The 14,807-nt window shown below is 46.4% G+C and overlaps 1 protein-coding gene across 1 annotated transcript in view; it reads left to right on the top strand.

Moving 5' to 3' along the window:
- The window catches only part of BBS2 (Bardet-Biedl syndrome 2), a 1,290,628-nt gene that overhangs the window by 63,620 nt on the left and 1,212,201 nt on the right, over nucleotides 1-14,807 (top strand). Inside the window, exon 2 of the mRNA XM_069640291.1 lies at nucleotides 11,713-11,838. Coding sequence (XP_069496392.1) covers nucleotides 11,722-11,838 — 117 coding nt within the window. The 5' untranslated portion in view covers nucleotides 11,713-11,721. The remainder of the gene's footprint in view (nucleotides 1-11,712; nucleotides 11,839-14,807) is intronic.

Here is a 14,807-nt window from a genome sequence, read left to right as displayed (position 1 = left end):
GAGACTGCTTCACAAACCTGATAAGGGATGGCAAGGAGACCATGTGTGAGCCTCTGCAATCAGGTCTGGACACTGCTGACAGCATCAGCAGAGCCATGGCGGCAAGCACTGTCATACGCAGATTTGCGTGGTTGAGGAAGTCAGGATTTGCACCCGATGTACAATCCAGACTCCTTAACATGCCCTTTGACGGCTCCCATTTATTTGGAAATAAGGCTGAGGAAAGCCTTGAAAAGCTGCAGACCTCAAAGGCGGCAGCCAAGTAGTTAAGTGCCGCATTAAGGCAGCCATAGCCTTTTCACCCCAGCGGATCATCTTGGAGGGGTAGGTCTTTTCGCTACTACTCCTCAGATGGAAGAGCGAGAGGGACAGGCTGGGCAAAGAGGACAGAGAAGATTCCCTCGTGGTGGCTGAGGGAGAGGTGCAAAGCCCGCACAAGCAGCAGCATCTTTACCATCAGCCGTGGCTTCAGCTGCCGCAAAACCACTCTGAGGGCTTGACTCACGACACCCCGGTGGGAGGCAGTCCATCCCAGCATCTGAAAGAATGGCAAAGTATTTCTTTAGATGCATGGGCAGTGGAAACAGTAGCCCTGGGTTACTGCCTCCCCTTTATACAGAGACCTCAGGATCATCCACCGGAAATCCATTCGCTATATGTTCCAGATCCATTCCTGTTGCAGGAAATGTTGACCCTGCTAGAGAAATGTGCTATAGAACCAGTACTTTTGATGGAGAGGAAAAAAGGTTGGTATTCTCCCTATTAACTATTCCCCAAGAAGGACAGAGGACTGAGACCTATCTTTGACTTGAGATACTTGAACAAGTTCCTCAGGAAGGACAGGTTCAAGATGGTCACACTTTCTCAGATCCTTCAGGCCCTCCAGCTCCAGGATTGGATGGTATCGTTGGACCGTCAGGATGCTTACTTTCATGTGCCAATCCATCACAAACACAAGAAGGACCTGAGGTTCGCCAATGGCGGTTCTCATTATCAGTTTTGAGTTCTTCCATTTGGGCTGACCTCTGCCGGAAGGTTGTCACCAAGTTAATGGCGGTGGTGGCAGCAAGTCTCAGGAGGGGGGGCATTCACGGCTACCCTACTTAGACGATTGGCTGATCAGGGCACATTCACCCAAAGAGGCTCAAGAACATGTCTGTATCACCTGCCACTCCCTCCACAGACTGGGTTCTCCCTCAATTAGAAGAAGTCTCACATGATATCATCTCAGAGACTCCAGTTTATTGGAGCAGCCCTGGATGCATCCTTGGGAAAAGCCTTGCCACCTGAGGGGAGGGCTCAAGACATTTTGCAGATGGCCACCAAATTGCAGGGTGCCCAGCGTCTTCCGGCCTTCGACTTTGAGGTTGTTCGGCCTCATGGCATCCTGCATTTATCTGGTGCCAGAGGCTCACCTGAGAATGAGCTTCATTCAATGGGCTCACAGAACAGTCGTCCCAATTCTCAGGCAAGATGTCAGACCTCTTCAGATTCCGAGCAGAGTCTCACAGGACCTTCTGTGATTGACCTGCAAGGACAACATTCCGCAAGTAGAACCTTTTTGGCAACCATGGCCAGAAATAACAGTAGTGACGGACGCCTCACTCACAGGGTGGGGAGCCCACACCAACGATCTGACAATCAGCGGTGATTGGTCTCCATCAGAGTCCAAACTACACACAGCTGAGGGCAATCAGATTAGCGCTGAAAGCCTTTTTGCCCTCTGTATGGGGAAAGAATGTCCTGATAATGACAGACAACACAGTGGCCATGTGCTACCTCAACAAGAGAGGCGGTGTAGGATAATTACCACTCTGCAGAGAACCAATACAGCTCTTGTTCTGGGCAATTAAAGAAGGAGACCCTCTATCCGCAGTTCACCTAGCCAGAGAAGAGAACACGATGGCGGACGCTCTGAGCAGGCAGAGCACAGTCTTCCATGAGTGGGAACTAGCTCAGGAAGTCCTTCAAGATATCTAGCCATGTCCATCTGCCCTCCAATATGTCTTCCACAAAGAGAGGACCTTCTCTTGCGAGAGGAGTGTCGAGTTCTCCATTCAGCTGTCAAGACACTCAGCCTTCGCGCATGGTTTCTGAGAGGCTCCGGTCCAAGGATGGGACCTCCCGGATGACGTAATGAAGATATTGCTTTCGGCCAGAAGGCCAGCAACAAAATACTTATACCACTGGTGTTGGAACAAGTTCTGCAGCTGGTGTAGGGAAAAGGACGTGCCCCCTTTTCATCTTATCTTTTCTACTACATTTAGCAAATCTGGGGCTCCAGATTGGAACAACCAATGGTTATCTAGCAATGCTTTCCATATTGAAGTGTACCTTGGAAGAGGCATCCTACTTCAAAATACCCTTAATAATTAAATTTCTTAAAGGACTCGCAAATGTTAACTCATACACCATTCCAAATACCAGGTTGGGACCTTAACTTGGTTTTAAAGTTTTTGATGTGCGCTCCTTTTGAGCCACTCCATTACTGCCCTTTAAGGCTGCTAACTTACACAACCATTTTGTTAGTAGTGATAACATCAGCCCGCAGGGTGAGTTGCAGGTATTATTCTGTAAACCTCAGTTTACCACGTTTTACAAGGATAAGGTTGTCCTTAAGGTCAAACCATCGTTTCTACCTAAGATTGTGCTGGATTTCCATTTAGCACAGAAAATCGTGTTTGTGGCCCCCTATCCTCCACCTCATCCTGGCAAGGAAGAGGAAAGATTCCATAAACTCGATCCGAGGAGAGCGCTAAGCTTTTAGATTTCAAGGATGGCAAAGTTGCGACAGCACAATCAACTTTTCAATGGATATTCAGGACACAACTGGGTCTGTCACTCACCAAACAGACCCTATCCAGATGGATCATACTGGCCATTTCGAAGTGCTACAGGCTAGCTGGGAAATATCCCCCAGAAGGTTTAAGGGCTCACTCCAGTAGGGGCATGGCAACTTCCTCTGCCCTTCAGAGAGGAGTTCCAATATATGACATCTGTGAGGCAGCGACCTCGCCCACTTTCCACACGTTCACAAAACATTATTGTTTAGACACGTCTAAAGATTTTGGAAGGCAGTTCTATGCTCCATTCTGACACACAATAACTCTTTTTCTTACTCCCCCCTCCAAAAAAAACGAATACTGCTTTGGGAGTCTATCATAAAATGAGGAATACGTGGGAGGACACAATCCATTTGAAGAACAAGTTACTTACCCCTGATAACGTTCTTTCGACTCAATGTTCCTCCCACATATTCCTCATTGCTCTCCCAACCTACCCCACTGTGGAACTTCTGAGCTTTAGACCTTGCTCTCTTTGAAGGTCTTATAATTTAAAGGCACTTATCAAGGCCGGTAATTCTGCATATGGTAGTGAGAAAACCGAACTGAAGCCAACAGGCGCTGGGCATGTTATATATACTCAACAGTGACGTCAGTCTAGATGGGAGCGCTCGAGGGACATCGAGTCGACCGTCTTGACGCACTGCGCCCTCTGCCATTATTTCCAAAGCAGCTGAAGCTGGAAACGAAAATATCATAAGGTGATGAATACGTGGGAGGAACATCCAGTCAAAACAACGTTACCAGGGGTAAGTAACGTGTCTTCTCTTCTTCCTTATTTACTATGGAAAGAGTTGACAAACCAAGCAACGTTATTTCCCCCATGCAAAGAAAAAGGCAGTGAATTCAAATTGGAACCATTGAGCCGAGCCTGAATCAAGGGGCCACGCTGTCATGATGCCTGCTCCCGGGGAGCCGGTTCAAGCCCTGCGTCCCCGAAAGCGGACATCCAGTCCCCAAGGAAGGACCCAGCAAACCCATATAGGGGCCCTTTGGACAGTGTCCTGGCGCCTATGGCGCCATGCTCATAAAAGACATCAGTCCTGGCGCCATAGGCGCCAGGCTCATTATGGGAGTGCTTGGGTGCACTTACCTGATGCAGACCATGCTGCAGGATCCCGGCCTCCTTGAGGCCTGAAAGGAACTACTTTACCTGTGGGACTAATTTACCATCCGGGCGTGGTCGGGGAAGGATACATACCTGATTGGAGGAAGGAAACATACCTGGAACTTCTTCCAAGGCTATTTAAACCCCACCCGAACAGCCACACGTGTTTCGCGTTGTTCTGCATCTAGCAGCTGGACGCTCACCGTGTCTGCTCCTGCATCCTGACTTCTGCCACGCCTGCCAGCATCCTGGATCACCTGCAAAGGAAGAGAAGAAGAGAACAGAAGAAGTAAAAGTCCTTACCTGCTAAATCCGCATCCCGGAGACATCTCGCCGACAATCCTGAAAAGGAAGACTTTAATTTAAAAGCTCATCGCGTAGATCGCTGCAGCGCCGCTTTCCACTCACCTTTACAGGGCGCCTCCATGTTCAGCAGCGATCATCCTGATTCGCAGTCACGCCCCAGCGCCTAGGGAGAAAAAGACCAGAACAAAAGGTGAGGGAGAGAAGGGAATAAGGAAAGCTAAATCTCCATGTAAGACTTACCTGTTGATTCATTCCCTCTTCATTTCGGGTCTGCGCCGCATCCTGGCATTTCTGGACCACGGCCCCTAAGGGGAAAAAGAGACATCAGCGTTAATGAGCGAATGAAAAGACATTACCAAAAAACGCTCATTAAAGACTTACCTGATTTCTATAAGGATTTCACCTCTCATCTTGGGTCGGTGCCTGTTCCCCGGTATTCCGTACCCCGGCCCCTATGGGGAAAAAGACACTAGCATTAGTACATTAATGCATGGACACAAGGGGAACCTCTTATCAAAAAACTTACCTGGAAGCCAAGCAAGTTTGGTTCTCACCAATCCGAAAATCCAGTGAAGTAACTGGATACCAACGCGCCCCTGCATCAGAAGCAGGATGGAGAGCTTGTCCTTCCAGACACTAAGGTGAGACGCTACGAGAAATCACAGAAGGGTTTCGAGGAGGGTGAGAGGGGAAAGTGGGAGGCCGATTGCATTACCCGCAGACAGTTAATCCCCTATTTTCGCCTACAGAAGGATACTTCTGCGAGCCAGACAAGCCAGATTTGGGGGCCCGGTCCAGTCCGTCTTCCGAACCCTGCGCATCACCTTAGAAGAGGTCACAGCAGCGCGAACCAGGCCAGTGCCTCCGTGGGAGTCAGGTGAGCGTAACAGACACTCCTTTTTGATCCCTCCTGAGGATTTGATTTTGGATCTCATGTGGTAGAGGCCATGACTCAATTGCCGATTATGAAACGGGGGGAGTAATTTCACAAATGTCAAGGTTTTTAATCCCACCCCCCTTTCCACCGCTACAACCCACTTCCGGCTCGTTCAGCACCAGGATTTTTACTGGTGAGTGGTGTAGGGGTATTGCCATCGCTTGTGTCCTGCTATTCCTGTGGTTTGACAATATCTGAGGCGCCGTAAGTATTTCCACCAGTGCCTTCAATTTTCCTCCTTTATTGACCTTCATCATAGTACTTTTTTTTTCTTCTTCATGGACCTGCGTCATAGTCCTTCCCCTTTGTCCTCGACCCTTTTCATCATAGTCCTTCATCTTGGTACTTATTTCTAGCACTTCGTTCTATTATTATTATTATTTTTTAATTATTATTATTAGTTTTCATTTATAATGCGCTTAATACCAGGAAAGGTTTCTAAGCGAGGGATCGGGATTCAAACCTGTGTTGTCTTGCTTCAAGACAAACGCATTGCTCCGGAGCTATCCTTCCTTCCTCTAGCCCTTCATCATAGTCCTTTCTGATAATCGTTCTTTATCATAATTCTGATCCTTCATAATCTTCCATGATAGCCGTTCCTCTTTGGCCTAGTCTTTCCTCTTATTTCCTTCATCCTGGTCCATCTCCATCATAGTGCTTTGTCATAGCCCTTCCCCCTTGATCATAGTTCTCCTTCATTATGGTTATTATTCTTCATCCTCTTCCTTGTCATAGGGTTTGGTCATAGTACTTGCTCCTAGTCCTTGGTCATAGTCCATCTCTTTCAACATAGTCCTTCTCCTTCATCATAATACTTTGTCATAGTAGTTCTCATCCTCATAGTCTTTCATCATAGTTCTTAGACGTAGTCCTTTTCCTTTGGCCTGGTCCTTCTCCATGATGGTTATTTTCATTGAAAATAGTCCTTCGTCGTAGTCCTTTTGCTTTGTCAAATTCCTTTTACATAACCCTTCGTCTTGATAGTCTTTCACATAGAACTATAAAGGCGAACTAGGATGAAGGACTAAGTCGTAATCCTTCATTACAGCCCTTCACACTTAGTCTTACTCTTAGTTCTTTGTCACACCCTTTCTGCTACGTATTAGTTATTTTCCTTTATCATAGTCCTTCTTCCTAGACCACCTTCTTTATTCTAGTCCTTAATCACAGACTTTTAATAGTCTTTCTTCATCATCTTCGGCCTTTGACTCATTGCTCAACGCATCTCTGATGCGGCTCACACCCCCTTGCAAACCATCAACCCCCCGTGGCCTTTTCCCCAGATGGTTCACCCCAGAGTTGAAGACCACTAAACAACTATACAAATATCTAGAACGCAAATGACAGAAAGACAAAACCCAGGAGAGCAGGGCCACCTTGGCCCAACACCTTGGCCAATACAAGGCCGAAATCCGGAAAGCAAAAAAAGCCCACTACAACACCTGAATCCTAAACTGCAAAAACCAAAGCAAAGAACTCCACAAAATCATCTCCGAATTCACCATTCCGGCTTGCACCACGACTGTCCCGACCCCGTCCCAATTACTGTGCGACTCACTCTCCCTCCACTTTTACACCACGGCTATCGAAAGGACAAAAACTCTAACCACCAAACCAGCGCTCTTACATCCATCAGGCAATTCTTCGCCCGTACCCGCCAGCCCATCGGCTGCAACCTCTACACAACCAACGTTCGAAACCTTTAGTCCAATATCACCAGAGCAATTTCTAAAACTTCTATCCGCCCGCAAACCATCTGGATCGCCACTGGACCCTTGCCCAGCGACAACCCTCAAAGAAATTAAACCTCTAATTAAAAAACCTTCGCTCGACCCTCTCGAGCCCAAAAACAACCGCCCCATCTCAAACACCAGGTTCCTTCCCAAACTCATTGACCGAACCGCCTACTCCCAACTAAATGCCTTTGTCGAAGCAAACAATCTCCTAGACCCCGCCCAATCGGGTTTCAGAGCCCATCACGGAACTGAAACCACCCTAACCTCAGTCTGGGATGACCTAAAAATGACAGCTGACTCTGCGGGATGCGCTGCACTAATCCTTCTTGACCTATCCGCTGCCTTTGACACGATCAATCACTCAATCCTCCTAGACCGCCTCCACTCCCTAGGAATTCGTGGAACCGCTCTTAAATGGATAGCTTCATTCCTCAAAGATAGGTACCAAATAACGATGCTCTCCAGCTATACCTCCCAAGCCCGACCAGTCGACACAGGAGTCCCACAAGGAGCATGCCTATCTGCCCTCCTGTTCAATCTTTACCTGATCACCCTCCCACCAATAATTCGTTCACACAACATCCTGTGCTACAACTACGCCGACGACACTCAACTCATTCTAAAACTCCTGGACTCAAAACCCCACTCCCAACCTGACCTGGCCTCATGCCTCCTTGACATAGAACTCTGGATGACCCAAAGCCACCTTCTGTTAAACCCCTCTAAAACGGAAATCATGGTATGTGGCAACTCGGAACTTCTTCCGCACCCACTACCATGGCCATCCACCATGGGCAACTCACCGACCGCCTCAAAATCAGTGAAAAATCTTGGATGCACCCTGGACTCTGACCTAATACTCTCTCGCCAAGTCAACAACGTCTCAAAGTCCTGCCGCTACCACCTTAAAACCCTTGGGCGCATCTTTCCGTATCTCCTTTCCCAACAGACTCTCTGCGGTCCAATCAATCGTTTTATCAAGACTGGACTACGCAAACCCCCTATACCTCGGAGTCCATTTGTACCAACTGAACAAACTCCAAAGAGCACAAAAAGCAGCAGCCAAATTGCTACTTGCACTTGGCCCAAGAGACCACGTCTCCCCAGCCCTTAAGACGCTGCACTGGCTTCCAGTAGCCCGAAGGGTGACTTTCAAAACCTTATGCATCTCCCATCGAGCACTGCATAAAACCGGCCCTCAATATCTTCAAGACAAACTAAAACCCTATCACCCCCCACGCACCCTAAGATCGAGCTCAGCCGGCCTCCTAGTCATACCGAAGACAAACTCAGTCAGATTAGGAGGATCATCATTCTCAGCCTTGGCCAGCACGCTATGGAATTCACTCCCACCTCACATCCGCCTAACTGAGGACTTAACGTCTTTCCGCAAACTGCTGTAAACCTGGCTCTTCCCATAAAAGCAACCCGTACCATACTAACCCAAACAGTCTAACAGCAACTCAATGACACCAATCCAACAAACTACACGATGCGAGAAATCGACAGCTAATAACCCCTAATTTAAACTAGAAGGACAAACGGAATTAAACGCATAAAGTAGATCAAAGCAGTAAAAAGGGTCAATAAGAATAAACCATATGCAAACAGTAAAGCGAGTTAAACTGCTGAAATGGACGGAATGTATGAGGAATAAACTAAATGAATGGCATGGATGAGATAGTTAGAATCAGTGAAGCAGATGGAACACATGAATGCGCTGAGTGGAAGAATGCACGAATGGAAGAATAGATAACTACATAGTTCAAATGAGTGTGGAAATCGAATGAATAAGTAAACTGGATGAGTGTATAGAATGGATGAACATCTCGAACGGATGAGTGTGTAGAGCGGATGGGTGTGTTGAGCGGACGAACGTGTTGTGCAGATGAGTACGTAAATACAGTGAAACGTATAGAACTCGGGAGTGCGTAAAACAGACGAATTTGCAGAACGGAGGAGCGTAATCCGAATGAGTGTCTAGTGCTGATGAGTATCTGGAGCGGATGAGTATGTAGAGCATGTGACAGATCCAGGTTGTATCTGCAGGTATCCGCAGGAGAAGCAAGTGAAGAGCGGATGAATGATTAGAGCGGATGAGTGTATAGAGGAGGGCGAGTGCGTGGAGGGGGCGAGTGCGTAGGGGGGGCGAGTGCGTAGGGGGTGCGAGTGCGTAGAGGGGGCGAGTGCATAGGACGTATGAGCGCATAAAGCGGATGAGTGCCTGGAGCAAACAAATGCAGAGAATTGCGTACATAGACATATATAGTATGGTCTAGAATGCAAAGAACGTTCGAAAGAACATATAACCCATCATATCTCACCACCACGCTTACTCTCTCCTTTACATCACCACTCAACTAGAACACAGAGATACTATGACACCATTCGGTATAACTGTTCTCATACCAACATCCGCCGCTCACTCCACATCACTCTAAGTAAACACTGTTGGCTGGACACCCCCAGCCAGGCGTTCTGCACAGGCTTAACGCAGCCACATCCAGTCTGGATAAACCCTGCCGGAATGAACACATACTCCTGATCTCTCAACCACCGCACCTACAGCTAAGAAGCAGCCATTACATGAATACCACATGAGCTGCACACATACCCGGTGCTCACATGCACCTTTTGACTCCCTCTAACCTCTCTACTGACCTGAACTTCGGTTCCCAAGGGCGTTCAACCTACCAGCGCCTTCAGACCATACCAATGGTATATAAGGCGCTATATAAATGCAAAATAACATGACATAACATAGTCCTATTTAATCCTAGTTCTTTGTCCACTTCTTCTCCTTCAACATAATTCTTCCCTGTAGTTCTTCTTAATAGTTCTTTTCCTAATCCTTCACCTTTGCCCTGGTCCTTCTCCTGCATTATAGTTCTTCCTTATGGACCTTAGTCATAGTCCTTCTCCTTTGCTATAGTCCTCCCTCATATTCCTGCTTTCATCATAGTCCTTCTTTCTAGTCTTTCTCCTTGGCCGTTGACCTTCAAGTTGTTCTCTATCATAGTCTTTTTCCTTCACCATAGTCCTTAAATATAGTGCTTCTGCTTTGTCAAATCTATAGCACTTCACCATAGTCCTACCTCGTCATACTCTTTCTTCTTCATGGTCCTTCTACATCATACCCCATTTCTCCTTAGGCCTTTTTTGTAGTCCTTCTTGGTCGTTTATTTTCCTAGACTTTCACCTTTTTTCTGGTCCTTCTGCTTCATCGTAGCTTCGTTCTTGGCCTTCTCCTTCTTTCTAGACCTTAATCGGAGGTCTTGGTCATAGTCCTTTGTCCTAATCCTTCATCATCATAGTCCTTCATTCCAGTCCTCCTCCTTCAAAGTCCATCATCGGAGACGTTTTTTGGAAAATGAGTGGCAGCGTGGAGCTGGTGGAAGAAAGCCTGAAAGCCTGAAAGCAAGAGGAGTGTGAAAGTGAGTAGGAGGCTGGAGGTGGAGGATGACCAGATCGTGTGGTAAGTGGCAAAAGGAAAAACCAGTGAGAGGACACAGTTGGAGTAGGGACATAGGAGGAAGGAGGAGAAGAGCTAAACCAGCAGGAGGTTTAAAGAGAAGGATGGTAATCGAAGGTAGCGGCAGGTTGGGGATGAACTAGAGATCGAGTGGAAGAGGCTGTGGATGGCAGAGTAAACTAGCTTTTGCTAAACCGAGATGGCCAAGGCCTGGAAGCGGTTCTGCAAGGTCGATTGCTAGATCAGTGGGGCATGGAGAGGCTGAGATAGATATATATATACGAACAGCAATGGTGGCCTCTAGAAAATAAATTCTTAGCCACAAGCCAATCAGAATGCCGTTTTTAAACTAGGGTCACTCCGGTTGCCCTTTTCTAAATTTAACACACCTGTCTGGACCCTGGAAACTACCCCAGGGTTTTGGAGATGGTCTGAGCAAACCCAGATATCCCTTGAAAGATTTTGCCCACAATTAAAACAAACGGCTGGTTGGAGTTGCACCAAACAAGAGAAAGTATACTTTTGGAACCAGTCTGGCTGTTACTTGTGTAGAATTTGCATGGAAAATGCACTTTTTTAGGATACCATCCATTATGACAGAACTAATCAAAACTGTGTTAAAAAGTCAGTGTCTGGTCTACATTTATTTGGAAAGGTTTTTGTGATTATTTATCTAAATGTGCCAAACTTCCCACCCAAAAAAGTACGCAAATCGATTTTTAATAGCCTGTGTATAACTGTTGTTGTGACGTTTCTGGTTTTACGTATTTTCATAGACTTCTGTGTTGACGAATTCGACTTTTTTTTCTTTTTTTTTTTTTACTGGGGGTGGGTCCAAACATACATCCCCCAACCCACACATCCACCCTCTACATACATATGTACATGTAATTGGTCGATTTCCACCAAAAGAACACGAACAAACTGCCGACTTTCAACCCGTAGTCTATGAAAACACGTACTACGATATCTGTTTGCACTTAAACAAAAGTGCTTATTAACACGACAGTCTTCTTTGTGTCAGAGACTAAGAAAACCACTGTCAGGTGGTTCCCTGCACATACAGGTTTCCGGGCCCCTTGATTGACCTCGATTTATGTATTTCAATATTGTTCCTTTTTAGGATTGTCTTGAACGAATGAAGTACACCAATGTGGTCCTTGTGGCACCTATTCACTTTTGCCCTGGTCGTCCTTGACATTGTATTTTAATTTGTTTCTCTTCACATTCACTTGAACACAACCAACTGATAATCAAAACGCCGGGTGTCATTGGACAATGCTTAGAACTGTAATGTTTTCTCTTCACAGGAGGTCACCATGCTTGTGCCAGTCTTTACCCTGAAACTGAACCACAAGATTAACCCCCGGATGGTGACTGTTGGGAAATATGATGGTGTCCACCCGTGCCTTACAGCAGCGACTCAAGCTGGAAAGGTATTTTTGTTGTGCTCTTTCATCTTCTACAGAGGAGTAGGCGAGTCAGGAGTGTCGGATGAAACAAAGAGGAACTCCGGCAATAAAACGATAAGCGTCTAATTACAAAGCCCTTACTTAACAGAGTAAACTCGGAGCTATGCTCCCATTTATACAAAATTTAAATACAAAATAGTTCTACTTTGCCAATCAGTGGTAACATGTACTTTAGTGGATCATCAGCTGGGTAGGACAATGTATTGATGCAGGAGGGTGGTTGACGACAGGCTTTCTTTGGTCCATAAAGGTGAAAGGCAAAGCCCAGTTGCGATTACATGCCTCTAGAAATGCCGACTCCGTCTCGGTAGGATCGGTCTAGTTCCATGTGTTTATAACGAACACATTAATAACGAAAACTTTTTTAGTGAAATAAAAATAACGAAAACAGTTCACATTTTTTTTCTCTTTCTAATTTGGGCTCTCCCCCTTCCGCTCCGCCCCTCCACTGATCCCCCTGTTTCCTTGGCTTTTATTACCCCCCCCACCCTTGTGATCCCTTACACCACCACCCCCACCACCCCCATATATACTTTACCCAACACTTCGCCAATTTGTCCTTATTTATTTGTCGTTATTAAAGTGTTTCGTTATTTATATTGCCTTTATAATCACTGTATAGCGATCGGTCTCTTGCCCCATATGGGCCGTTTAATGTGAAAAGGAATTGGATTGGAACTCTGAGCCGTGTCCGAGCACACTGGAAGAAAAGAGCACATGAGAGTGAAGAAAGAACTTCGAATAGGATGGGAGGAGCATCATGAATTGCAAACGGTGGGGGCCGAGGGGTTAGATATGGCCCTGGAGTGTGTAGGTGAAAAAAGGACATTTAGTTTGGGTAAAATGAGGATCTCCTGAGATTAGACAGAAGGACCATGTGGAATGGCAGAAGAAATATGCAGGTATGAAGAAACATGCTGAAGTAAAATAAAACAAAATGGGCCTGATGCTTTAGTAGGAGCTGAACATGTGAGGGGTGGTGCGCGTGCCATAAAGGGCCCCAGAGGGGGCACAGACGTGGACAAAAACCGTAGAGGATGCTGAGAAAAGAAAAAGACGCAAGACTACAATGAGGGTAAGCGCAACATACGGTGTTATATTTGAAGAGTGAGAAAAGGGGCTGCCTGGTGAAAAAAGACTTCCCCAAGGCAAGAGAACAGATTCTGAATCTCTTTAAAGGTGAGGCATGCCTGGACATTTTGGGTCTTTGTTTAAAGCGTTTCTTTGCTAATAGCAAAAGTAACAAACCGATTCATGATAATGTTTCTACATTAAAAAAAGAAAAACCCTCTGTTTCCCCTTACAGTCGCTTTAATCACTGATGTTGGTGGAAGGGGGTGAAATACTCCACGTTTAAAATTGTACGTTTCATTGGATGTTCTGTACATTATCCTTTTGTACTTGAGTGCGCTACCGACCGCGCTGTGAATTTTTAACTCCATGTAAAGACAAGGTCCATGATGGGGGTTTCCTTTGATCATTCACAATTGTACTCCTCTTCTGGGGCATGCGTGTGGCTTAAGAAATATGAAGGCCATTCCTTATTCTTGCCAAGCTTTATAATATCTAAAGGAGAGTGCACTGGTAAGGTTCTATGAACATTACAGAGCCATTATGAATCAGTAACGCTTCGTTAAATTACTTTTTTATATATGTATATTTAAAGGAGCCTCAGTTAAATTGGTTTCTTTCTAAATGTCTCAAATGTAATGCCTTAAGGGAACAGTGGTGGGGGCCATCTAGAACTAATGGAAAGAATGTACAGGCTAATCAGGTTCTCCATTCTGTGTTTTCTGATGACAATGGGGGCTGGACTCATTAGATCAGCACTTTCTTATGATCCCAGAATCTCCCACCCGAGGCAAAAAGCGAGATTGATATTTGCATTCTTTTTGTAGCATGTGACCGAGCCAAGTAAAGAATCACGGGAGGACTGGGACAAAGAAGGCCTCCTCTATTTATTTGTTCTTGGACATGAGTAGAATGTTGCTTAGCGTTCCCTTTCAGCCGATTGCTACAGTGAAGGTCTGGAGGTTTCGAAATCGAGTGTGATGGGAATTAGCCACAATAACTATTTTGTTTCAGCTTCCTGGCAGGCCTTCTGCATCTCATGTAGCAGCAATTCCAGTAATGCTGTTATTCACGGGGAACAATCGCAGCCAGTGCACTTTCTCTGCGTGTGTGCAATAATCCTCGACAGTGATGATATCGGAGTGTCTGCGCCATGGTCACTAATGCCCTAGAAGCAGTACCCGTTGCCTGCTATTCACACTTTGAAAGCTGCTTTGATATATGTAACCACTTCTACGTAAACTGCGCCCAGATGCCCCTGGGCAAGGTGCGCAATATAAATAAATACAAATACACAGAAAAACGACGTTGAAGGGGAGACTCCTCTGCCCTGAAGTGGTGGGAAAGTACATCACAGCATTTCCATACAAAGCTGTTATCAGTGCTTTAAGCCGGGTTGCTGAATGAGGTGGGGGGCTCCCGTTAGGGTGCGTGGCATTAAACAAAGGGATGGGCTGGGGGAGCGTGGCTTGGAGCCGACTCGAGCAGCATGGCTCTGGAGAAGCTCGTAGCTGGCCCCATCATCCGAACAACTGTCTACAGGCGTGAGCCTCCGTTTTTACCCAGAAATTATAGCATGGAGTGAGGAAAGGATGGAGCACGAAATGCCCAAATCCCGGGACCAACAAACGCCACCTTCAGTCCGAACTGCATCTCTGAAGTCTCAGTTGGGATGAGGAGGAGCCACAGCACTTCCAACGGGCCGGAGGCCTAGCAGCACTCTAGCGGGCGGGAACTCGTCACTAACATCTCGGATCACCACCGTAGCAAATACAGCAGCAACGGTCTAAGCCCCGCCGTTGTTGCCACAGAGGTGAAGCTGCATACCTATGGCAAAAGCTACTGTCCCCAAGACTCGCTTC

The sequence above is a fragment of the Ambystoma mexicanum genome, chromosome 1q (assembly GCF_040938575.1).
Source record: "Ambystoma mexicanum isolate Mex_15411 chromosome 1q, UKY_AmexF1_1, whole genome shotgun sequence".
In the NCBI taxonomy this organism is placed as follows: Eukaryota; Metazoa; Chordata; class Amphibia; order Caudata; family Ambystomatidae; genus Ambystoma; species Ambystoma mexicanum.
Note: the sequence above shows the minus strand (reverse complement) of the source record. Positions and strands in the feature narration are given on the sequence as shown.